This window comes from Bombina bombina, chromosome 3 (genome assembly GCF_027579735.1).
Source record: "Bombina bombina isolate aBomBom1 chromosome 3, aBomBom1.pri, whole genome shotgun sequence".
Taxonomy (NCBI): domain Eukaryota; kingdom Metazoa; phylum Chordata; class Amphibia; order Anura; family Bombinatoridae; genus Bombina; species Bombina bombina.
This window is the reverse complement of record NC_069501.1, coordinates 694,628,183-694,653,476: the sequence shown is the minus strand read 5'-3', so window position 1 is coordinate 694,653,476 and position 25,294 is coordinate 694,628,183. Positions and strand designations below refer to the sequence as shown.

The following is a 25,294-nucleotide window of genomic DNA, read 5'->3' as shown; positions in this document are numbered from 1 at the left end:
GCCAATCAGTGCTCAGTCCTAGGTCACTTTACGTGCATGAGCTCAATGTTATCTATATGAAACATGTGAACTAATGCCCTCTAGTGGTCAAAATGTATTCAGATTAGAGACAGTCTTCAAGGTCTAAGGAATTAGCATATGAACCTCCTACTTTTAGCTTTCAACTAAGAATACCAAGAGAACAAAGAAAAATTGGTGATAAAAGTAAATTGGGAAGTTGTTTAAAATTGCATACCCTAGAGAGGTTCCGGGGGAGGAGCATGTGTGGAAGCTCAGGTGAACACCTGCTCTGCTATTCCCAGTGAGCTGCTGGCGGGGGAAATTCGCGCCTGAAAAGCCCAGAGCTTGGGCGGCTTGCTAAGCTCAGCAAATCATCACTACCGGAGCCTCAATAGTGCTAAACCAACGCACTAAATTGAAGGGTACAAGGGGTAAAAAAGACTGATTGCTAAACATCTACCTGCATGTATACGGGTCCCCTTCAATTCTTCCCTGCTCACTTATTGCAAGGTATTGGCAAAGAAACGCTAAACTAATAGAACAATTGGAACAGGAGCGTTCTTTTTTCTTCCCCCTAGCAGAGATCCTGTCTGAGGGGGGAAGGGAGACGCCTGAAAGTCAACCGATACGAGAGGATCAGGAATGACCTGATAGAACAAACAACAGGTACCTGGTGACAGCACGCATCTATGTGAGAGCCCCAGTGTTGAGAGCCGGAGGCGAGTCCCCGTGTACCTATCTTGCTGCAGAGACATCAAGCGGAGAAGCCCAGTCCCGACCAAGTCCTGTACAGAGTCATCTCCCCCCTCCCACCGCTGCTGCGTGAGGGGGCCTGGCACGGAGGCACAGAGGTCAGGTGACCAAGACGCAGACGGAGAGGCTCGAGTGACGGTAACCTAGAAAGGAGCATGCAGGCATCACGCACGCTGTGGTAGCCGAGGTAACCGGGTCCTGGACAAGCAGATTGACAGGGGTTGGCGGTGGCTGGCTGCAACCGGCGACTGGAGGAACCCTTGCTTTTTTTCTCTCTCATTATACCCTGTGGCTGCTTCCCTGGGAAAAGGAGGGCTTGGCTGTAAATCAGCTCTAAGCATATGGATTACGCTCACACTCTTCAGGGCAGGAGCCCCCCTCAAGCTTTTGGAAGTAGCAGTCTCGGCTGTGTGTCCCTCTCACCGATGTTGCATGAGGAAGCTGCTGCCGGCCTTTAAGGGAGAAGTACAGCCACAGGTTCACCACGTCTACATGACTAGGTCAGGTACTTTTTGACATTTCTCTCTGTTTTTTTTTTCCCTGGGTAGAGCTGGATAAGGGGGTTAACCCCGAACGATTTACTGGACAAATTGGGTCAAGCTGGCCCTGAGTGAAGAGTTATATGTGTATCTGACTTGGGGGAGATAGAGGAGAGGAAGAAGGGGGAGACTCCTCTGTCAACCTCGGTTCAGGGAACCTTATGATAAACAAATTTCTTCTTTTTTTTTTCCTTACAGGAGATTGGGAAAATATAATAAGCCTGATCTGGGATGTATTAGTAAAGCTAAAGTATCACTGTTAACCTGTGTAAAATTTTACCACATGTCAATAGCCCCACGTCTGAAAACCCCTCAATCCAAAAGAGGCTAGATTGTTCAAGGGTCATAAGGGTACTTTGGTTAAGTATCATGCAATAATAGAAATATGAAACCGGTGAACTAATTTGGTGATAGGCCTTATACATACGATAAAAGGGGCATACTCTGTGACAAAGGTAGTATAACTGTGACATATAGGATAACTGTGTTATAACTAAGGTACTGTGAAAACTGTGATACCGGGGTCTATGTATTAGCTGGGTCACGGCTCAATTGTGTTATGGTCACTCCTCAATTGTGTTATTTGGGCTAATGGTAACACGATTTAAGCAAAAACTGATGTTTTTCCCACCAAATGTATTGTTATTAATTTTTTGAAACAGACACTGGGGGTGCAACACGTTCAGCTCTGAAGCTCCTTACTAGATTGGGAGACGTTACAGAGAGCATATCAGAAAGGGTAGTAAAAATTAGCTGCCTAGGTTCAAAACAGGATTAAACAAGCTTTCACTCTAAGTCAGTAAGCTGCCTGTAAAAGTGAACATCTGTGAAGTAGCATAGGAGAGGAGAAAGAAAGGGGAGGAAAGGGGAAAATGCTGCTCCTTACGTTATATTGAAATATAGCTAACTCTCTGCATTAACTAAATTAAAGCAAAGGTTCAAAGGGTCAATTTAATCAAGGGAAATAACAGACTCTTGAGCAGTGATATCAACTATTTTATATAAAACTCCAAGGGTTAAAAAATGTTTTTCTTTTTTTTTAGCCTGGGAGAGATTGTAGCCCCCCACGGCTGGTGGGGGGACCCTCTCCCGCCCCAGTTCTCTTCTCTTTTTCTCCCTTTTGAAGAGGGAGGGGGAGAAGAAGGGGGAACAGTAATAACTCTGCCCTGACAATAATTACAAGCAGGAGATAGGGTTAGTATAAGTGGTAGAAGCTTTCAAGAGCAAATACTGAACACAGAGAGCCAGGAGGAGAGACGGGGTTAAACTTAGATTCACTTTTTTTCCTTGTGTTTCATTTTTCTGTCATTTTTTTGTGTCTTAAAATTCACTTTTGTTGGGGTTGCACATTTAATCACTAAATTCAGACTCCTTACTGGAGCCTGTCTACTAATAATAACACTTTAATTTTTTTTCACATTTTTCTCCGTATTTCCCCCAATTGTCTATCACCATCACACACAATCCCCCACATTTTTTCCTATCACTCCCCCTGCGGTCCCCTTCCCCCCTCCCTTTTTTTTTTTTTTTCCCCTCACCTAAAATAACACTGGAAAATTTAAAACTAAGAGCACAGCCCTAGATCACAGGTTGGTCTATTGCACATGGATAAATTCCTAAATATTCACTGTAAAACCCCCTCTCCAACCATGGCGAATAGAAGTAAAGATAAGAAAACAAAAAGCTCAATAAATACCTCAGTGGATACTAATCTAGCTCCCAGCAATCTTCCATATGTTAGCGAATCCTCAAACACTCAAGCCTTGGTGGATAGTATCTTAGAAGCGTTGGCCCCTAAGTTTGACACTCTGAGGTTGGAGATCAAGCAAGATATGAGGTCACTTACACAAGAACTTAGGCAGTTCTCTAACAGAGTACAAGAACTTGAACAAAGGGTTTCAGATCTTGAAGATCTAACAGTCACACATACTACAAGATCTAAAACCAATGAAGCTACAATTGAAAAACTCCAAGTTAAAATTGAGGACTTAGAAAACCGTTCGAGACGGAATAACTTTAGAATCATAGGAGTGCCAGAGGAGAAGCAATACGAAAATCTAAATAGCTTCATCACTGAAACATTAGTGCAACTACTTAAAATTCCAACTACATACCCTAAAATTATTATCGAAAGAGCCCACAGATTGGGGAGACCTGCCCCAGATAACACAGGGAAAGTTAGACCAAGACCAATCATAGTTAAACTATTGAATTTTCAGGATAAAATCAGTCTCTTCCAATATTATCGTAAAAACCAGCCCATTTCTCTGGGGAACTCCAGTATCCATCTGTTCCAGGACTTCTCGGTTGAAACGGCAACCAAGAGAAGGGAGCTATCCCCAACATGCACCAAACTCATCAACCTGGGTATACGGGCCACCCTGATCTATCCAGCAAGGCTCAAAGTGTGGATTAAGGATGAAATTCACTGCTGATACGGCTAAAGAGGCGAGCGAACTTTTAGTTAAACTAAAAATCCTTTGAAGAATTAAAAAGATCTAAATAAAAATTGTAATAGTCGATATCCATTAAGAAATGGCTCAGGATTATGAGTATGTCTCCCTTTCGTCTTCCCCACCCTCCCCGGTTTTCTCTTTTTTTTAAGAGAGGGGGAAGGAAAGAAAAGGGGGAAAACCTTTTTTTTTTTTCTTTTTTCTTCCCCCCTTATTTTAACTTAAAAATATGGCAAGGTTAGAAAATATCACATTTGTCTCATGGAATATTGGGGGTCTTACATCCCCTATAAAAAGGAAAGCAATTTTAAACCATTTGAAGAAACTAGGAAACTAAAGAAATTCTGGGTAAAGAAGGTAATGGCCACTCCAAGTTTAAATAGGAAAAGAGGCGTAGCCATACTTCTGGGGAAAAAGATAATGGCCAATGGCCTAGAGATTCTTAATACTGAGGTAGACCCAGAGGGGAGATTTATCCTGTTAAAAATCAAGGTGGCAAAAACTATATACACACTATGTAATCTATACGCACCTAATGTGATAGACTCAACTTTCTGGGACTCCCTACTAACTAAAATAATGCTATTTCAGGAAGGTTTCCTGATCTGCGGGGGTGATTTTAACATGGCCCCACAATATCCATTAGATAGACTAAGATCAGTGGATAATCAAGTCAAAAATAAAAGAGACAACTTGGAGAACAAGATTTTTAAAAAAATTACTCAGAATTTGGCAGTAAAAGATATTTGGAGACTGCAAATTAAGAAATTTTACATGCCTATCTAGGGCCCATAAATCATTTTCCAGAATTGACCTATTTTTGTTGGACATCAAGCTCCTTGAGCGGAAAGTAATGACAGAGATCTTACCTATTTCCCTCTCGGACCATGCACCCATTGTGCTTCAGTTTCAGGAACCAGATAAGAGATTTAAACAAGCACGTTTTTTTTTTCCAAGATATTTATCAAAAGATTTAAAATTTAAAAACTGGCTCAATTTGAAATTTAAAGAATATGCGGAGCACAATGCTGACTATTGCAAGCATCCTATGATATTCTGGGAGGCTGCAAAAGCCGTTCTAAGGGGTGAAATAATATCTTATATGGCTAATATTCAGAAAAAAATTAAATCTAGAGAGAAGGAAGTGATTAGTTCATTAACCAATTCTTATAATCACTATCTTCTAGACAAATCAAGGGGTAATTGGCTAAAATATATAAAGGCTAAAAACGAGAGAGACACGTATTTAATCTATCAGGCGTCGCAAAAAGAATTGAAACTCGAAGCCAAACTCTATAGATTTGGAAACAAAACGGGTAAGCTCCTGGCCAATCTAGTAAAAGGAACCAAAGGATCAGCCGTGATTGATGCACTTCAACAGGAAGGCAAAAAAATAACTAGGTCAGAAGAGATAGCGGATATCATATTAACATATTATCAGGAGATATACTCGTTCAAAAAATCAGACAAGACTCAATCTGCTCAATTTTGGGGACAGTTGACACCCCCATCTTTAACGAGGGAAGAGTTAGAAATTTTAAATGCCCCTATTAGTGAATTGGAGATAGAGAATGTCATAAATAAACTCGCATTTGATAAGGCTCCTGGCCCAGACTCATTGCCCAATGAATTTTATAAAATTCTTTAACCATTAATAGCTCCAAATCTTTGTAATCTATATAACGCAATTTACATAGATGGGATTTCAATTCCACCCTCTTTTTCGGCTTCGAACACAATACTAATACCCAAACAAGGGAAAGATCCCACCTTAAAAGAGTCATATAGACCTATAGCGCTATTGAACATAGACTATAAGATCTTAACCTCCATTTTAGCAAACAGATTACAATCTATTCTACCTTCCATTATACATAAAGACCAAGCAGGTTTTCTTTACAAACGCAACTCATCAGCAAAGATAAGGGAAGTTCTGTTGACGGTAGATTATTTTAATACAGGGGAAGGCAGTGAGGGGAGGGAGGACATCCTTGACCAGGCAGTCATTTCAATAGATGCGGAAAAAGCATTTGACTCGGTTCATTATGATCACATAACAGAGACCTTAACTAAATTCGGGTTTGAAGGTAAATTTTGTCAATTGATTAAAAATGTATACAACAAACCATCTACGAGACTGCTGGTCAATGGCGACCTTACGCCAGGGATTACTCTGGAGAGGGGAACTCGACAGGGGTGTCCTCTCTCCCCCCTGCTTTTTGATATCTCAATAGAGCCCTTAGCTATGATGATACGACACCAATTGGAAGGCATAAAAATACGAAATAAGGAGCTCAAAATTGCATTGTATGCAGACGATATTCTTCTCTACATAGCAAATATAAAAGATAATCTGCCAAAGTTAATACTGATCATCAAACAATTTGGAGCTTTTTCAGGCTATAAAATCAATAATTCAAAATCAGAAATGCTTTGGCTGAGAAAAAATAAAGAATCACCATTAAACATACCCTTCAAAATGGTGACAGAGGCTTTTAGATACCTAGGTGTCTTAATTCCAGCTAACATAGATAAGCTCTATGAACTTAACATCTCCCCAATACTTAAGGATATTAAACAGAGCTTAATAAACTGGCAAAGTCTCCCTCTGTCTATGTCTGGTAGGATAGCCTTGTTTAAGATGATATTACTCCCAAAATTGTTATATATTCTCCAAAATGTTCCAATAATTCTTAAAGGGAAAGACATCCGGCAGCTGAATGTGGTAGTGAGAAAATATATATGGCAGAACAAAAAACCAAGAATTGCGTTTTCCAAATTACAATTACCAAGAAACCAGGGGGGTCTTGCACTACCGGATGTGCGGTTGTATAATATGGTTTATCTGGCACGTATTGTGGCGGATTGGATTTTTGCCAAAGACTATGTAACAAACAATGAGTTAGAAATCAATATTTGCTATCCATTTCTACCAGTAGCCTTAATACACTGCAAATCCAAACTAATTCCCCAGGAGCTGAAATCATTTAAAACAATTTATAATCCTATACAAAGTTGGTGGAAAATGGGCAAGCTCCTATTGTTAGACTGTAATGTATCTAAGTTTGTTCCATTTCGGGGCAACCCGAAGTTCCCGGCTGGCTTAGAATCAGCAACATTTCAAAGATGGCACTGGGTCGGCCTGGATAGGGCTATTCAGTTTATGGATAGTGAGAATCAAGCGGTTAAAACATACGAATCACTTAGGCAGGAGTTTGACATCTACAATAGAGAATTCTTTGCCTATCTGCAGGCCAGACACTTCGTAACAGAGCTCAGGAGAGAGGCTAATGGGGGATGGAATTGGGGGAGATTGGAGGGATGGTTAGATATGGTGAAAAATGGTCAGTTCTCCATTTCTCCTTGCTATTATCTGCTTGTCTCTCTTAAAGGTACAGCAAATCTTGAAAAACTCTCAGTTGAATGGAACAACTTAATACCAGAGAGCAATGTGGATGTCCAGTTGGTACAGGGCTCAATTACAAGAATAGCTCAGACCACATTATCCTCAACCTGGAGGGAATCACAAGTCAAACTGTTACATAGGGTGTATTTCACCCCGGAGAAAGGTCTGAAATGTGGGAATAATGAATTTAATAAGTGTCCAAAATGTTCAAAACATGCGGCGGATCTGGTCCATATGGTATGGAGCTGCCCGAGAGTGGGTCAGTTCTGGAAAAAAGTAGAATATTGGTTAAAAAATACAGTGAAGATCCCTTCGTTTGAAATTTCTCTGAGTCATAGTGTTTTTCTGAGAAAAGACAGGGAAAAACTACACCCTCAATATAAATTAATCAATATGGCAGTGATTGCAGCTCGATATCTGATTTTTAAAAAGTGGAAATCGTCTGCAACTCCAACGGTTAGGGAGATCAAAAACTGTTTAAAAAAACAATGTATTTTAGAACAGCTGGACACTAACATGAATGATGAAGGGGACATTAGAAAGTTTTTCACAAAATGGTCTGCGTTTATTAAATTTTTCTCGGCAGTCGAAATAGACTATATGATTTTCCCATTTAGAAACTCGGAACTGGTACTACTGGGGGTATGGTAGCCCCTAGTGGGGGGCTCCCCCTTTTTTTTTTTCTCTCTTTCCTTTTCTTTTTTTTTTTTTCCTCCTTCTCGGCGGAGGGGGGGGGGGAGGGGGGTAGGGAAGGTTATTAGGACTCAAGTGACAAACAGGATTTGTCCCAAAACTGGTCAGGAGATGTGAAGCGATCAGAAACTGTGGGTAGTATATATAAAATCAGTAGAGAAAATTGAGTTAAATTAGTTCATAGTTGATAGGAACCGACCTCAGAGTTGGGATCAGATATTGTTAATATAATTACTGTGTTAGTAATTGTCAAATTGTTTTGGTTTAGTTAAAGGGTATTGTTAACACAGTTAAGTTCTGGTTGAATTTAGTCTTATGTTGATGTTGGATATGGACCTTGCATGGTGCAAACAATATGCTGACATTTACTCTGCTGAATAATAAAGACAAATTTAAAAAAAAAAAAAAATTGCATACCCTATTTAAAACATGAAAGTTTTTTTTTTACTTGACTGTCCCTTTAATTTATTTTCTATTACAATTAAAGATTTACTTTTACCATTGTTTGTGTGGAGCAAAAGCGCTAAATAGGGTGCCACTTGTATCCTGGCCCTATATATCCATAAATAAGTACCACATAGCAAAAAAAACCATAAAAATATTCATAAAATACATTTTAAAAGCATTTTAAACCGTTGTTTTAGAAACATGTTCAGATTTGGGAACCAGAGCAACCAGTGAAATTTACTTAGCTTCTTTTGCTATATTCATCCAGAGGTCAAGTATACAAACAGGTTTTTACTCATCTATCAATTACTGTAGTATGTTGCAGCAGTCTTGTGTGCTCAGAAGGTCCTCCAGCCTCTTTCAACAAGTTAAAAAGCTCAAGTGTAAATTCTAGTAAAAGCAGGCACAATAAATAATGATTATGCATTTTGTTGTATTACTTTGAACTTTATGCCCTTTAACAAAGAGGAATGCATACAAATTACGAAAATGCACAAAATAATATGATGATTGGGCCAAGTTGTTTAATTTTATTAGTCTTGGCCAAGAGATCCCAATAATGTTTATCTTTTCCCTGCCAGAAGCAGCCTGGCCAATGCTTCTGGGAATTCAGTGTGTAACTTTATCACGCCAGGGAAACAAATACAAAGTCAGACCAGAAGAGAGCATTAAGGGATGGCTTTATACACTGTTGCTTAGATGGCCTCTGATAATAACTGCTGCTTCAAACATACATTTAATCCTGAAGCAAGAGTGATACTTTAATAGAAAACCAACATGAATTCATATTTATTATAAAATATAAATTAGCAGTGATTTAATTAGAAATTGTTAAACCTAGCGTCTTAATTAGCATTCTTTCCCAAATGAGACCCATTGCGTAACCATGCATATTTTAATACATCTTCTTTCTCAATAACAAGCTTTGATTTTGTTCAACGGTCACAGTTATAGAAACATGTTCAAGAAATCACAAGAGGCTTGCTGTATTCTTCAGAGAGTTGTACATGATTACATAGACTACCCTCTTGTCATTTTTGAAGATACAGTGTTCAGTGATTACCTGGCTGTAAAACTTTACACGGCTTGCATAATGAGGAGTGTCACTGATTACATTTTTGTTCACTATACATATATTTATTGCAAGCCTTTGTAAAACAAAATAACATTCTAAACACTAAAGTGTGTCCTTCTTCCAGTAGTTTGATGACATTTGTGTTAAGTTGAACTCTTTAGTATGACGCCATTCAAATATGTACATGCTAGAAAAAAACAAATATAGTTATTTAATAAAAAAATAGTTAACAGATATTCTATGTTTGTATGTCTGCTGAAATAGGGCAGCCAATAATCAAATTTTATATAAACATAATGATATGCATAACATAAATAAAAACTATGAGAAGATAAGACTTTGCATTCTTATGACTGTTTTACATAATGTTAAATTCCACGTCTGATTCTTTTTTTTTTTTTTTTTTTAAGTCTGACATTATTATGGAATAAAGGGCAAATAGTCCAAGCAACATACAGAAAGCAACGTAAGATAATGTTTCAAATACATTGAGCATTACTTATATTTGAATTAGATTACAAGTGGATCAGTTATACAAGTTGAAAGTAAATGCAATCACTTGAACACAATTGCATTTTACTCTCCAACTTTTTATGCAACTTCAAAGTTTGGCGCTAAGCTGAAAAATGCCCCCTGAAAAGGGCACAACCGATTTAGCTCTTTTGTCAACCAAAAAAAAAAACAACCTATCTTTAAAAAGTCCTAATCTAAAAGCCCTATCCTAAAAAAAAGCTAAAAAATGCCCTTAAAAGGGCACGAACAATTTAGCTCTTTTGCAAGCCCTATACTAAACAAACAACCCCAGAAAAAAAAAAAAAAAGTTTTTGCTTACTAACTTGAATCAAGCTCATATGGGGGCATCACTACCCAGCACTACTCAATGTACACAAAAAGTTAAATGTCAGACTTTTTTCATCTGTAATGTTATCTTCCAACAAACAAAAATCCAGAGGTGAAAAAAACAACAACTAATAGATCATTATTAGGAACATTTTAAATAGAAAAGTCTGACATTTACATTGTTGTTATTTCTGTCTACATTTCTTAAGGGTGTGTAGACTTTTTATATCAACTGTAGTTGCTTGAGGTGCTGAATACATGATATATACTGTATTTTGCACGTGAAACGATTATCGCTAGCAAAGCCACAACCACAATAACTTTAGAAACAAAATTGAAATACAGTTAATGTAAATCTTTCTAACTGTAAAACATTTACATGCCTGTGTTGTTATGAAAATGTGGTTATTAAAATGTCTTGAAAACGTTGCAGACATCAATTAATAGATAACAAATGATGTTCCAGAGCTTTCCACTGGAGCAACCAGGATTTTTTTTACCTACACTAACACCAAGCAAGCTGAATTCATTGAGACCTTATTACCCTTGTGAAGTATCTCGTCTTGCGGTTGTATCTTGCTATTGCACTCCTGACAAAATTGCCTTAATTTTTTTAAAATATATATACAGGTATATATATATATTTTATTATTATTATTTTTTATTTGCATATGAAAGATTGGACTTTTTGGGGCTGATTTACTAAAGTGCGCATGGACATGATACGATGTAGCGTATCATGTCTGCCGCACATCGATGAATGCCGACAGCATGAACTGTCTGCATTTATCATTGCACAAGCAGTTCTGGTGAACTGCTTGTGCAATTCCGCCCCCTGCAGATTTGCGGCCAATCGTATAGGATCGGGCGGATTGAAGACCGCAGCCTCAGAGGCAGTGGACAAGTTGCAACGGTCTTTGGACCGCTGCTTCATAACTACTGTTTCTGGCGAGCCTAAAGGCTTGCGTGGAAACAGGGGCATCAAGCTGCATTCAGAGCTTGATAATTCGGCCCCTTTATCTTGTTTTCATTTTATTGTTCTGTAATGTTTTTAAGGTGTTTTAGTGATGCCAGTGTCCTTTCGAAGTAAAGGGCATTCTATGGACCAAGAGGGAATGGTTATTAGATGCTGTTCCTTTCAATATAATGGAGAATAAACACACAACTTGGGTACCTGACGAGTACAAATCTCTCTAAATTGCATCAGTGTTGAGGCAAGTTTTCCTGTGATATTTTAGTTTCATGTGGAGGTTTTAATTAATCACGGCCAATATGGCTTTGGCCTTTTGGATGCAAAATCATGTTGCTACAAAATAAATTGCAATCCTTTCTGAAAGACAAATATTTAAAATGTAGCTGCTTAAGCGATGATTTTATGTGGCAGCTGGAGGTCTTTGCTATTAGCGATATTGCTTAGCTCTTGGCTTTTATTATAGCTAATATCTAATACTATTTTCTCAGGTTCTCTTTATCTGTTGGTAAATAGATACATTTTTATTGTTTAATTATCTCATCTCTATGTTTTGTTTTAGAGTAAATCTGTGTCTTTATCCTGCTCTGCTACAATGCTGGATCTCAGCTGATTAGCAAGCGTTTGGCTTTAAAAATGTTCCTAACATTCGCTGAAATAGCTATGGCGCCACTGTAATCTTTTCCGCATCAGTCATTATTCAACTAAAATACCCATCTGTTAGGTTTTCTGTCAGCAAACAAGCAGAAGTAGTGAGTGTGTATGAAAGATAATGTTTCTGTTTGCACACATTTATACTAAGTAATTAGGCGTCTAGGGAAAATATGGAAAAGTACAGGTATTTCATGTACAAATAAAGTGTTTACTTTTAACTAAGGTTTCAAAATTACGCCTCAGCTATTACTTTGAACAAGCTAATTTGCCTTGCTTTTTAAGTGAGAGAAGTTATTTTCTGCAAAGCAAACAGATTTACTTAATAAAAACAATTTGCTTTTTACTAAGCAATCAATATTTTGATTCCAAATGTCTTGGTAGAAGAAATTAGAAAGCTGATGTATTTGATGTACTGCAAGTACTCACAGGGTGATTTATAGAGCTGGTATACAGAGCCAAAGAGTTTGGAATCAATAGATTCAGAAAAAAAAAATTATACATTTGTACAAAGTACTTTCTAGCTCATGTAATAGTCCTCTTTTTTCATTTTTTCCCAGTAAAAATTTAAACAAAAGATTTAACATTGTATTTATCAAGTACCATTTATTAAGTTGATAAATTACATTGCCTTATTTTTACATGAGTTCCTGTGTAAGTTAAAGGAACATTCTAATACAATCTATGCTTTGCAATATATTTTATCCTATTTTTGGAAATCCATGACCAGCACTGTTTCTGACAGTGGCAGGCAATGCAAATGTAGTCAGCAGTCACAAAGGCAAAGTCACAAGGAGGGGCAGGCATATTAATATCAGGTTGCACCATACCCTTCTGATATCAACCTAGGAAGGAGGTCTGAAAGTGTTGCCTGTTTATACCCACTAAGACCCCAGAGTGACAGACATTTATTTCCTTTTTATTTTGCAAGGACTTTGCTTTTTAAAGAATCTTTGTTTTTAACACATCTGTATTTTTGTTATTAAATATTGGAACCCCCTACAACAAATACAGTCTTGGATCCATTTATACTAAGCGCTCTATAGTAGCTCAAAATCATGTGAGTAGTTTTCCTATTGTGCTTAAAGGGATATTCTCATATGGTTTAACACTATGAAAGTTTCTCTCCATTTTCTTTGAGATACGAAGAAGACCACCTTTTGAATATTATCCCATGACCTTATAGTGCACAGTGTTGTATGGTGTAATTTTCTTCTTTTTTACTTTTATTGTTTGATTATACACACTGTTATCATTTTACTATATACTGTTTCTGTTTTCAATGCAAATGTACAGATGCTTACAAGTCTTTAGGATGGATACCTTGTGTACATTTAAATGACCAATTATGATTAAATAAACAAACTGTTCTGGGGTGATAGTGCTCCAGCATGGTTTTTGCTGAAGTGTCCCTTTAACTAAATTTTGCTTTATTTATATATTAATTTGTACTCTTGATATAAAAAAATTTTTTTTTAAAAAAAGCATATCAACACAAATTCAAAAAATATGTTTACATCTGCGCTAGACTGACAATATTAAATACTAACAAAAAAAAAGTCCAACTTGTACCAGAGAAAAGCTGTGTTTTTATTGTTTATCCATTAAAAAAACATACAGATAACACAAAATGCAGGATCAAAACTGACTGGTTTCAGTCTTTATAGCAGAAGCATTGTATTCAGCAGATTTGGGGTGTGAGGGCTAAGGAGGGAAACGGCTTGATATCAGCAGCCTAAGTGCTGCTATCTAGTACATGTGATCTTCCTTCAAGCCTTAAGTTTTAAGTCCTTACCCAGCTGTTCGTTTTGTAGAAATGGGTAGGAGCGGTTGAGATCAGTAGACTGGGGGTGTAGATTAATGTTTCAGTATATTAACTAGTATTCTGTGGAAGTTTGTCCTCATGCCACCAGCTGTTTTATACTTTTGTCAGATAGACCTCACATGTATTTGTTTTCTTATATATTTTAGCATTAAATATTTATTATTTTGCATAGTTTTGTACCTTAACCTACATTAACTCAACGTACAGGTTTTATGAAATGTAAGAGTTGCAATGAGTTTTGAGGGAGTGCCACCAATTTGCAATGATCCTGTTATGATCCCAGAATACAAACGTTTTAAACTTTCAAAACATTTAAAAACATTTTTTTAAAAGGAAGCAAATAATATAATTTATGGTCATCTTGTAGGCTCTGATGGCAGATTGTGGTTTCCTACTTAGAAATATTAAAAATCACCATAATTTCTTAGAAATATGATACATCACCACTGAGGTTTATGCATTTAATCCTTTTTTTATTATAGACTGTTTTCAGGCATTTCTGAGTATAGATATTCCATTCCTCCTATTTCTTCAGCCCCTTCAGGGCTTAGCATGACATCATCAATGGCATAGCCAATGAAATAGCCAGTGAATTAACAAGACATTGTGGATGACATCATCAATAACATTACTAGCAACAGCACCTATGACTAGGGACATTGCATATGACGTCATCCTACATTTGGAAAAAAAATTGAATGCTCATTTATACTCTGCATGTTCTAAGCCCACTCTCCCTTACATACCCTGGTCACACTTTTTAAACCCCCTTTACTTCACATGCATCGTCCTCATTGAAAAGCTCATACACAATCATCTTCTCAAACTTTTACCTCTATTTTCCCCACACAAACCTTTTGTTTTATTTCTTTATCTCTCTAGCTTATCCTCTCAGCAATCTTTGCCTTACACTCTGCGGAGGATCTCAATCTTAGTAACCCTCACACACTAGTTTTTGTTCCTCTTTTAAACCCTCTCTTCTCCTTGCTTTCTCTCTTCAGCTGGGTACTTTGTGATTTTATTCTCTCTTCAAGTACTGCCTTGGCTATTTATAAGGAAGGCAAACTGTATATCTTGGATAAAGAGGTGTCCTGAAGAACTCTGATATCCCAGAAATATATGCAAGAGTATATCTTTCTAGTACAATGTATATAATGTCATACAATTATTATTATTATTATTCTTTATTTATAAAGTGCCAACAGATTCTGCAGCGCTGCCTATGGGTACAAGGATAACAGTACAATGGAGAAACAATACAATAAAAGACAACATTTTACAGACAAATACAGGGGGAATTGAGGGCCCTATTCCTGTGGGAACTTACAATCTAGATGGTTAGGATGATGGGAAACAGGATGTGGGGACTGCAAAGGTGAGAATGATATTAGTGAGGAGATAGAGGGCAACTGTTAGTTAAGTGAAGTTAGTTTGTTAATAAGTCGGGTGATAAGCTTCCCTGAACAGAAAGGTCTTTAGGGAACGTTTAATGGAGGAGAGGTTAGGGGGCAAGTCTGACAGCACAAGGAAGTGCGTTCCAGAGGGTTGGTGCTGCACGAGAGAAGCCCTGTAGTCTAGCATGAGAGGAGGTGATGGTTGAGGATTCAAGAAGCAGGTGATTGTTGAATCTTAGGGGGCGGGCAGGAGTATATTTGTTGATAAGTGAGGACAGGTAGGGTGGGGCAGCATTGGTGAGGGCTTTGTACAATACAAAGCCAATATAAATTCCCTTTAAAAAGAATCATAAACAGAAAGATCATCATGAAACAAAACACATAGTTCACCTTACATGGATATAGAATATTACTAAAGTTAATTTGCCAGAACCTAGGAGAATGTGTCACTTATCAATTGGCAGTTGGAATGAGCCAAGTAGTTTGCAACTACCTTTGCATTCAGCATTTCTCTGCTTTGGCAACGTAATGAACAAATGCCTGACTTGAATTCCCTGAACTCCTAGCACTTAATGGATTAGAGAAAACATCCATTAATCAAAAGTATCCAAATTAAATCAGAATGTAGAGCTTAGAGATGATAACTTTTCTTTCCTCAGTTGGATCAATCGGTGTTTGTACACAGAAGGGAGCAGGATGCCGCAAAAGTTAGGACATTCCATGCTGTCCTAAGGGCATTAAAGCCCAGCACTGTTTGGACATCATGGAACGTCCTAAGGGTGTGAAAGGGTTAAAATTGAAAGGAAAATTTATCAAGCTACATTTGCAGCTTCTGAGACTTTGTGGTGCTGTTACTGCTTCTTATCCTCTCTGCTACCTCTGAGATTAGATAAATAACATTAAATGATTGGTTGTGTGAAAACAGAGGGGGGATTGCACAGAAAGCTTTTGTCAATTGCTGGAGGTCAGGCACTCTACTTGTCCACCTGCAGCTTAATACATATTCCCATAACTGGAGTTTTTCCACAGACTGATAAAATATAAATAAAGAAATATTTTTCCAACCATGATAATAAAAAAAAATCATTAGTTATCAGTTTCAGCTAATGAATTAACATACCAGGCAAAGTACTACAACTCTTTGAGCTCCCCTGGGTGGAAAAAAATGGTATATAAGTTATGTAAATGTAATTAAAGTGGTGGCATAGCTCAGCAATTAAATTATTCTTGGCTATAATAATGAATTTAACAGGAAATATTTTAAGCTTTATAATAAATATATTGATTTAATCAAATGCTGGTGGATTGATATAGTAATGTTGTATTAAGGCTATCAACTCTAGTATCCAGTTGATGTCAGGTTTGATTACAGAAGTAATGGTGCTATTTACTGCGACAAGTCATTTTCCTAGTGAAGAAGAACATTTTAAAAATAACTTTCACCAATGTGTATTTTTATATTTTTCAAAAGTATATTTGACCTAAAGTTAGACATACAGTATTTGTTAAATCAGTCTGATGTCAAGATGCATAATCAACTTGTCCAAGATAATGTAACCTAGAATTCATGCAAAGCCTTCTTGAAGGATTATGCTTACTGCTGGTATAAGATAATATTCAGTCATTTTGTAGGCCTTTACTGACCCAGTAAAAACAAAGGACTAAATTACAAGTGGATCGCTAATTTATCACACGCCCAGAAATGGGCAAATCTGCCCGTTTGCGATTACGCAATAAATAATCAGCCATTAAAAGTGGCTGGTTATTGCTACCGTGAGCTTCTGGTAGCAATTAGTGCTTATAAATGTGCCCCAAATGCCCCCAAAATACAGTGATGTGTATTTTATTGCAAAATAAAAATTGTAGAATTTCTATTTTTTAATAAAATAACTGCACCAGGCAGTTTTTGGGGGCTAAAGTTGGTGGATGTTAGAAAAAAACGGCACTGTTAGTGCCTTTACATTGCAGTCTATGGGAACTGTAAATACAGGGAGTGCAGAATTATTAGGCAAGTTGTATTTTTGAGGATTAATTTTATTATTGAACAACAACCATGTTCTCAATGAACCCAAAAAACTCATTAATATCAAAGCTGAATAGTTTTGGAAGTAGTTTTTAGTTTGTTTTTAGTTATAGCTATTTTAGGGGGATATCTGTGTGTGCAGGTGACTATTACTGTGCATAATTATTAGGCAACTTAACAAAAAACAAATATATACCCATTTCAATTATTTATTTTTACCAGTGAAACCAATATAACATCTCAACATTCACAAATATATATTTCTGACATTCAAAAACAAAACAAATCAGTGACCAATATAGCCACCTTTCTTTGCAAGGACACTCAAAAGCCTGCCATCCATGGATTCTGTCAGTGTTTTGATCTGTTCACCATCAACATTGCGTGCAGCAGCAACCACAGCCTCGCAGACACTGTTCAGAGAGGTGTACTGTTTTCCCTCCTTGTAAATCTCACATTTGATGATGGACCACAGGTTCTCAATGGGGTTCAGATCAGGTGAACAAGGAGGCCATGTCATTAGATTTTCTTCTTTTATACCCTTTCTTGCCAGCCACGCTGTGGAGTACTTGGACGCGTGTGATGGAGCATTGTCCTGCATGAAAATCATGTTTTTCTTGAAGGATGCAGACTTCTTCCTGTACCACTGCTTGAAGAAGGTGTCTTCCAGAAACTGGCAGTAGGACTGGGAGTTGAGCTTGACTCCATCCTCAACCCGAAAAGGCCCCACAAGCTCATCTTTGATGATACCAGCCCAAACCAGTACTCCACCTCCACCTTGCTGGCGTCTGAGTCGGACTGGAGCTCTCTGCCCTTTACCAATCCAGCCACGGGCCCATCCATCTGGCCCATCAAGACTCACTCTCATTTCATCAGTCCATAAAACCTTAGAAAAATCAGTCTTGAGATATTTCTTGGCCCAGTCTTGACGTTTCAGCTTGTGTGTCTTGTTCAGTGGTGGTCGTCTTTCATCCTTTCTTACCTTGGCCATGTCTCTGAGTATTGCACACCTTGTGCTTTTGGGCACTCCAGTGATGTTGCAGCTCTGAAATATGGCCAAACTGGTGGCAAATGGCATCTTGGCAGCTGCACGCTTGACTTTTCTCAGTTCATGGGCAGTTAGTTTGCGCCTTGGTTTTTCCACACGCTTCTTGCGACCCTGTTGACTATTTTGAATGAAACGCTTGATTGTTCGATGATCACGCTTCAGAAGCTTTGCAATTTTAAGAGTGCTGCATCCCTCTGCAAGATATCTCACTATTTTTGACTTTTCTGAGCCTGTCAAGTCCTTCTTTTGACCCATTTTGCCAAAGGAAAGGAAGTTGCCTAATAATTATGCACACCTGATATAGGGTGTTGATGTCATTAGACCACACCCCTTCTCATTACAGAGATGCACATCACCTAATATGCTTAATTGGTAGTAGGCTTTCGAGCCTATACAGCTTGGAGTAAGACAACATGCATAAAGAGGATGATGTGGTCAAAATACTCATTTGCCTAATAATTTTGCACTCCCTGTATATGCTTATATATATATATATATATATATATATATATATATATATACATATATTTATGTGCTAATATGTGTGTATATACATATATATTTATGTGCTAATATGTGTATATACATATATATTTATGTGCTAATATGTGAATATACGTATATATTTATGTGCTAAAATGTGAATATACGTATATATTTTTGTGCTAATATGTGTATATACATATATATTTATGTGCTAATATGTGTATATACGTATATATTTATGTGCTAATATGTGTATATACATATATATTTATGTGCTAATATGTGTATATACATATATATTTATGTGCTAATATGTGTATATAGTCATATACATATATATTTACAATTTGCTGCCATCGCTGCACGACTTACCCCCTTTGCTGTGCTAGTTCTCATGCCGTGACTGCGGGTATGAGAATGAGGCTCCCATTGAAGCCTATGGAAGCGTGCTCTCGTGAGCCCAATACTTCCCAGCAATGCGGATGCAAACTCACGTTAACATTGCTCTCAACTTGTAACACCAGCGCTATAAAAGCGATATTTAGCAGTCTACTTGTAATCGAACCCAAAATCTTTTGGGAAATACTATTGAGAAAAAAAAACTTTTTTCAGAAAATATAGCATGCTAAACTGAATTTTTTACCTCAGCGGTGCAGATGTGGCCTTGAATAATTTAGATGTAGATAGATAGTTTCTATTCTGTCCATCTAAACTATCTATAATCTATCTAAATGTCTGTCTATTTTATTTATAGCCAAAAAATGCAAAATAATTCTAGATTTTATTTCACTTTTACAATTGATATATTTAAAATTATATTTAAATTTATGCTTACAAATATTTTATTGTAGGGATGCAAATATGAAATATGATAGTTGTGTAATACTTTCAATCTGTTGGCTGCAAATGAAAGACATAGGGCATTTATTAACATTCAGTAAACATGGTGATCTAAAATACACCCACATTATACTACATAGAGCAACCAGGTTTCAAGTTTATGAAATAAAAAACCCCCATTGACAACAAAGTCTTGAAAGATAACCATTGGAGCACAACTGCACAGATAGCAGCTTTTAAAAATGTTAATTTAAGGGTTGTTGTGATTATAATGACCTCACAGATGTCATTTCACATTTATTGTGTCCTGAGAGTTTAGTATAGGATGTTTTAAAGAATATTTAAAGGGGCATACATTTTAAGCAACTTTCCAATATACTTCTATTATCAAATGTAATTTATTATCTTGGCGTTCTTTGTTAAACCTAGGTAGGCCAATAGGAGCATAGGCGTGTGCCCATATCGTTAGTGTTCTATGGCAGCAGTGTTTGCAACCAAACATTACAGCAATGTGATATAGTTACAAATACTGCTGCTTATATAGTTACAAATACATCCTGGCTCTTGAGCTTACCTAGGAATACTCTATAACAAAAAATACCAAGATAACTAAACAAAATTAATATTTCAAGAAAATTATAAAGTTGTTTAAAACTGCAAGCTCTATCCAATCAAATTAAGTTTTAATTTTGATTTTACTTTCTATTTAACATTGCCATTTAAACCAGGTCATTGATTCTGTGGGTGTTTTTATGGCACCATTTAAGACTGCTGTATTAACCCACAAGATTTGTATGTCTTACTGCTATATTGTTGACTCAGGCTACTTTTGCCATGGGTAAAGTTTCTTGCTATTACATTGTTACAAATTCCACACAATGATATATGGAAGATGCTTGCACCATCAATGTAGCAATAAAATATTGTCTATGAGAAAAAATGGCTTCCCCATCAAGCAGTATACAATACATTGAGGGAGCAAGCTGCTTTTTAACTAGATAACTTCATACTGCTATACTGATGGAGCAAGTTCATCCACCATATTGTTTTACATTGCAGTATTAAAACCTCAAACTGCTTTTACTAAATTGCATATTGCTGTATTGATGGTGCAAGCTAGAATATACCTGTTTTTGATCAGTGTTTACCCTTTATTACATCAGAGTTGATGGGATAAAAATGTATCATATGTTCCCGCTACTTCATTTCACATGTGATGTTGTGAATAAGATTTGCAGTTTTCGGTTACAAATTCAACCACTTTTGGTTGACACAAAGGGGACGATTTATCATCGGTTTGTCCGACATGATACGCTCAGTGGATCATGTCCGACAGACATCGATGAATGCAGACAGCATAAACTGTTGGCATTTATCATTGTACAAGCAGTTCTTGTGAACTGCTTGAGCAATGCTGCCCCCTGCAGATTTGCGGCCAATTAGCCACTAGCAGGGGGTGTCAATCAGCCTGATCGTATGATATCGTGCGGATTGATGTCCGCAGCCTCAGAGGCAGCGTACCAGTTAAGGAGCAGCGGTCTACGGGCTGATTTATTAATGGCCGAATGTCCCTGAATGTCCCTGTTTCCATGCAAGCCTTCAGACCGTGCTCCTTAACTCGTACAGCTCCTTTAAGGATGAGGTCATCAATCCACCCAATCTCATATGATCGTGGTTGATTGACACCCCCTGCTAACGGCCGCAAATCTGCAGGGGGTGGCATTACAAAACCAGTTCACCAGATCTGCTTGTGCAATGATAAATGCCGACAGCGTATGCTGTTGGCATTTATCGATGTGCGGCAGACATGATACGCTACATCGTATCATGTCCTTCCGCACTTTAGTAAATCAGCCCCAAAAAGTCCAATCTTACATATGCAAATAAATAAAATTTAAAAATAATATATATATATATATATATATATATAAATAAAATCCAGAAAATTTTGTCAGGTGTGCAATAGCAAGATACAACTGTTGCTCCTTAACTCGTACGCCTCCTCTAAGGCTGCGGACATCAATCCGCCCAATCTCATATGATCATGGTTGATTGACACCCCCTGCTAGCGGCCGAGAATCTGCAGGGGGCAGCATTGCTCAAGCAGTTCAATAGAACTGCTTGTGCAATGTTAAATGCCGACAGCATATGCTGTTGGCATTCAGCGATGTCGGGCGGACATGATCCGCTACAGCTATAAATCGGCCCCAAAGCATGCTCACATCTATCCCTTGTAAAAATGTGAAGTTTGGTTTATTAGTGCAAATTAGATTAACCATAGATTGCCTGTTAGTGTAAAATGTAGAATTGTGAGACACTCATGTGTACTGGCTTCATTACAGTGCAAAGCTTTTTTTTTGTCTAGTAATGAATTACAAAAATGTAGTGAAACTTTGGTAAGCACATGCTCTGTCTTTGGTGTTAAAATCTTAAACCTGGTTATTAATTATCCTGCAATAGTGCAATTTCAGCATTTTCAAAACCATATTGCTATTGATCGGCTTCAGAGACCATATAATGTCATCTAAAGTTGGTTAAATTCAAGGTATTACAGGTCACATTGGTTATTAAGCTCACATACCTCTCTGCTATTAGACATTCTATTTAGATGAATAAACACATGTATCTTGATCTATTTTTAATCCATATATCCTAATGACTTATTTGTTAGTTGTCATATTTACTGTATTAAACATAACAAAATACTGTATAAAAGCCACAGCTTTATGTAAATTGGTTTCTCGCCTTTCTGTTTACAGTGTTTTGTGATGAAACTTCCTCTTCTGTGCACTAAACCTATACAACAATGGCATCTTAGAAGAGTAGCTATAATTTTAAATCAAGATCTTAATGCAAACAATTTTGGGATAACTACAGCATCTGAAATGGAGGAACAGCAGAGAAACTTTCAAATAAAAAAGTAAGCAGATAAAAACGACATTGTGCAGTAATGCATATTTGCTATTCACATTATGAATTGTATGGTTTTTTTAATTTAAATGTAAATATTTGTGTAAACCGATGCTTCTGCATACTGGTTGTCTCCAGTCTAAATTAAAAAGAGAATTTAATTATTTTTCATGTCTAAAAACACTAACATTTAGGGCTAGGTTATGAGTGGAGCGTTATCTTAACGTGACCTAAAGGGTCAAATTTGCCCGTTTACGGGCGCATATTAAATAACCAACCAATACAAGCAGCTAGTAAATGCTTGCAATGCGAACGTGAGGTGGCGTTCACATTTTGCTACACTTGTAATACCAGCGCACATTTACGTGCACTGGTATTACTGAGTGGAGCGCAAATATCACACTTACGTAACTCAGTATTGTGCTCCACTTGTAATCTAGCCCTTAGTCATTAATCTATAGAATGCTGAATAACAAGAAAGCTGATTATAATAAATGTCCCTTAGCATAAAATAAGGCAATAATATTATTATTTAGTCTAAACGACGACAGTTAAATGCTTTGTCTATGATGCATCCTTTCAACATTTTTATGCACTGTGTTGTTTGTGGTCAATATTTATTGGCTGTCACAACTTTTTTATGAATCATTGTTCTGTACCTTTATTTTATGAAGTATATAGTTTATTAATATAAAACAGATATTGCATGTGTAAAATATTTTTAAAATGCTTAAAACTAGATTACAAGTGGTGCGCTATTAAAGGGACAGCCTACACCAGAATATTTATTGTTTTAAAAGATAGATAATCCCTTTATTACCCATTCCCTTGTTTTGCATAACTAACACAGTTATATTAATATACTTTTTACCTCTGGGATTACCTTGTATCTAAGCCTCTGTAAACTGACCCTAATTTCAATTCTTTTGACAGACTTGCATTTTAGCCAATCAGTGCGGGCTCCTAGGAACTCCACGTGTGTGAACACAGTGTTATCTATATGAAACACATGAACTAACACCCTCTAGTTGTGAAAAACTGTCAAAATGCCCTGAGCTAAGAGGCGGCCTTCAAGGGGTTAGAAATTAGCATATGAACCTCCTAGATTTAGCTTTCAACTAAGAATACCAACAGAACAAAGCAAAGTTGGTGATAGAAGTAAATTGGAAAATTATTTAAAATTACATGCCCTATCTGAATAATGAAAGTTTGTTTTGGACTAGACTGTCCCTTTAAGCAATATTGCGAGACTGTGCTCACTTAAAGCACAAACAAATTAGTGTGTCGAGTTTGCACAAGTGGATCGTGTAAGAGTTAAAAACAAATGTGCATAAATACATTAAAATAAAGTGTTACATTCATATATACATTATCAGGGATAGGCAAGGTGTCCGTACACGGACACTGGTGTCCGTGACTGGCCCTTGCAGTGTCCGCCGCCCATTTTGCTGTGGGGAGGGAGGAGTAAGACAGATGAATACTGGTCCTGACTCCTCCTTAACACATGCGGCGCCACGTTTTGCAGGGTTGGGGCCACTCACACATGATGCTGCTTAGTACCAGAAAATGACTCTGAGTGAGACAGAGAGAGAGGGAAGATTCAAGAAGCAAGCTGCCACTGTGTCCCTGGAGCTTTATATGCAAAGGTAAAGCACTTTAACCAGCACCTGAGGTTTATTATAAGTAGTATTTAAATAGAAAGAAAAGATATAGTAAGGTTGTGAATCATAACCTTGATAAATCTTTTCTTTCTGATTAAATAATAGGAAAGGGAAAATATTTAGTGAGAATAAAATTAGTGGCTTGTCAAGAGACTGCTAGCAATATTGGGTGATAAGTTATGGAATAAATAAAGCCTGAGTGAAATACTGGATGTGTATCTTCTGCATCTGTATAATAACACCCAGCTCTATACAAAGACACATAAGTGACACTGGCACATGTGTATAGCCAGATGGTTATAGGATCAGTGGTATCTGCATCAGTATAATAAAATTCAGCACTATAAAATAATAGTTTTAATTGTAAATGTACCTTGGTGTCCTTCACTAAAGGTCTTTACTTTAGAAAATGTCCGCCACAGCCTTGGCTCGTGCCTATCCCTGTACATTATCTGATATAAATTATGACTATAAATATTAATCATTTTTAATCATTTTTAATATTTTTAAAACTGTGGCATTTTTAAATGTCTCAATAACCATTTTCTCTTTAAAGGAGAACTTTCTGATAACACTGAGTACCCCTGGTAACTGTTATTTTCTTTTTTCCAGCATTCTTACACAAATGGATATAACATCACACATAACTATTCCCAATGGAACAAATGAAAAAAACAACTCAGTGCTAGAGATACCAAACAAGGATATAAGCATTGGTAAATATGTATTACTTATTCTAAAAATACATCATATATATTGATATGCAATGTTTACTTGAAAAAATAATTATAATTTCAATATTTTTTTTGCCTAATTAGAAGTTGAGGCAATTTACTTTATAATTGAGCCAGTAAAACCTAACATTACACATTGTTGATTATTCAAGTAAAAGGTGTTTTGTACAGAAATATTTGTACTCTAGAAAACTTGTTTTTATCCCTAAAAAATATGGAAAGCAGCATTTACTTTGTACATTAACACATTGTAGTGTTGTCTGGTATTCAGGGTTATATATCATTTTGCTAGAGAATGTGCTGAAAATTCAGTAGGTTGTCTGGGCATTCTGTGATGAGTTCTATATGCAGTATTTACTTATTTTTCTTTTTGTCAATTTCCATTGTGATTACCTGCAGCTTAGAGGGTCATTTGACTCATTATTCAGGGTAAGTCTCTCTTGGGTCACAAGGGAAGCAACAACCCCAGAAAATCGTTTCGGCCTTCTGTGGGCCTCGTCAGTGAGGTAGTGATGTCCGGTTCATGAACGAATCGTTCATTTGAAC

General features: G+C 37.0%; 1 protein-coding gene across 1 annotated transcript in view; it reads left to right on the top strand.

Moving 5' to 3' along the window:
- LOC128652486 (uncharacterized) overlaps nucleotides 1-25,294 on the top strand; it is an 868,114-nt gene that overhangs the window by 825,075 nt on the left and 17,745 nt on the right. Inside the window, exons 100-101 of the mRNA XM_053705422.1 lie at nucleotides 22,203-22,363; nucleotides 24,627-24,730. Of these exons, the coding sequence (XP_053561397.1) occupies nucleotides 22,203-22,363; nucleotides 24,627-24,730 (265 nt within the window). The remainder of the gene's footprint in view (nucleotides 1-22,202; nucleotides 22,364-24,626; nucleotides 24,731-25,294) is intronic.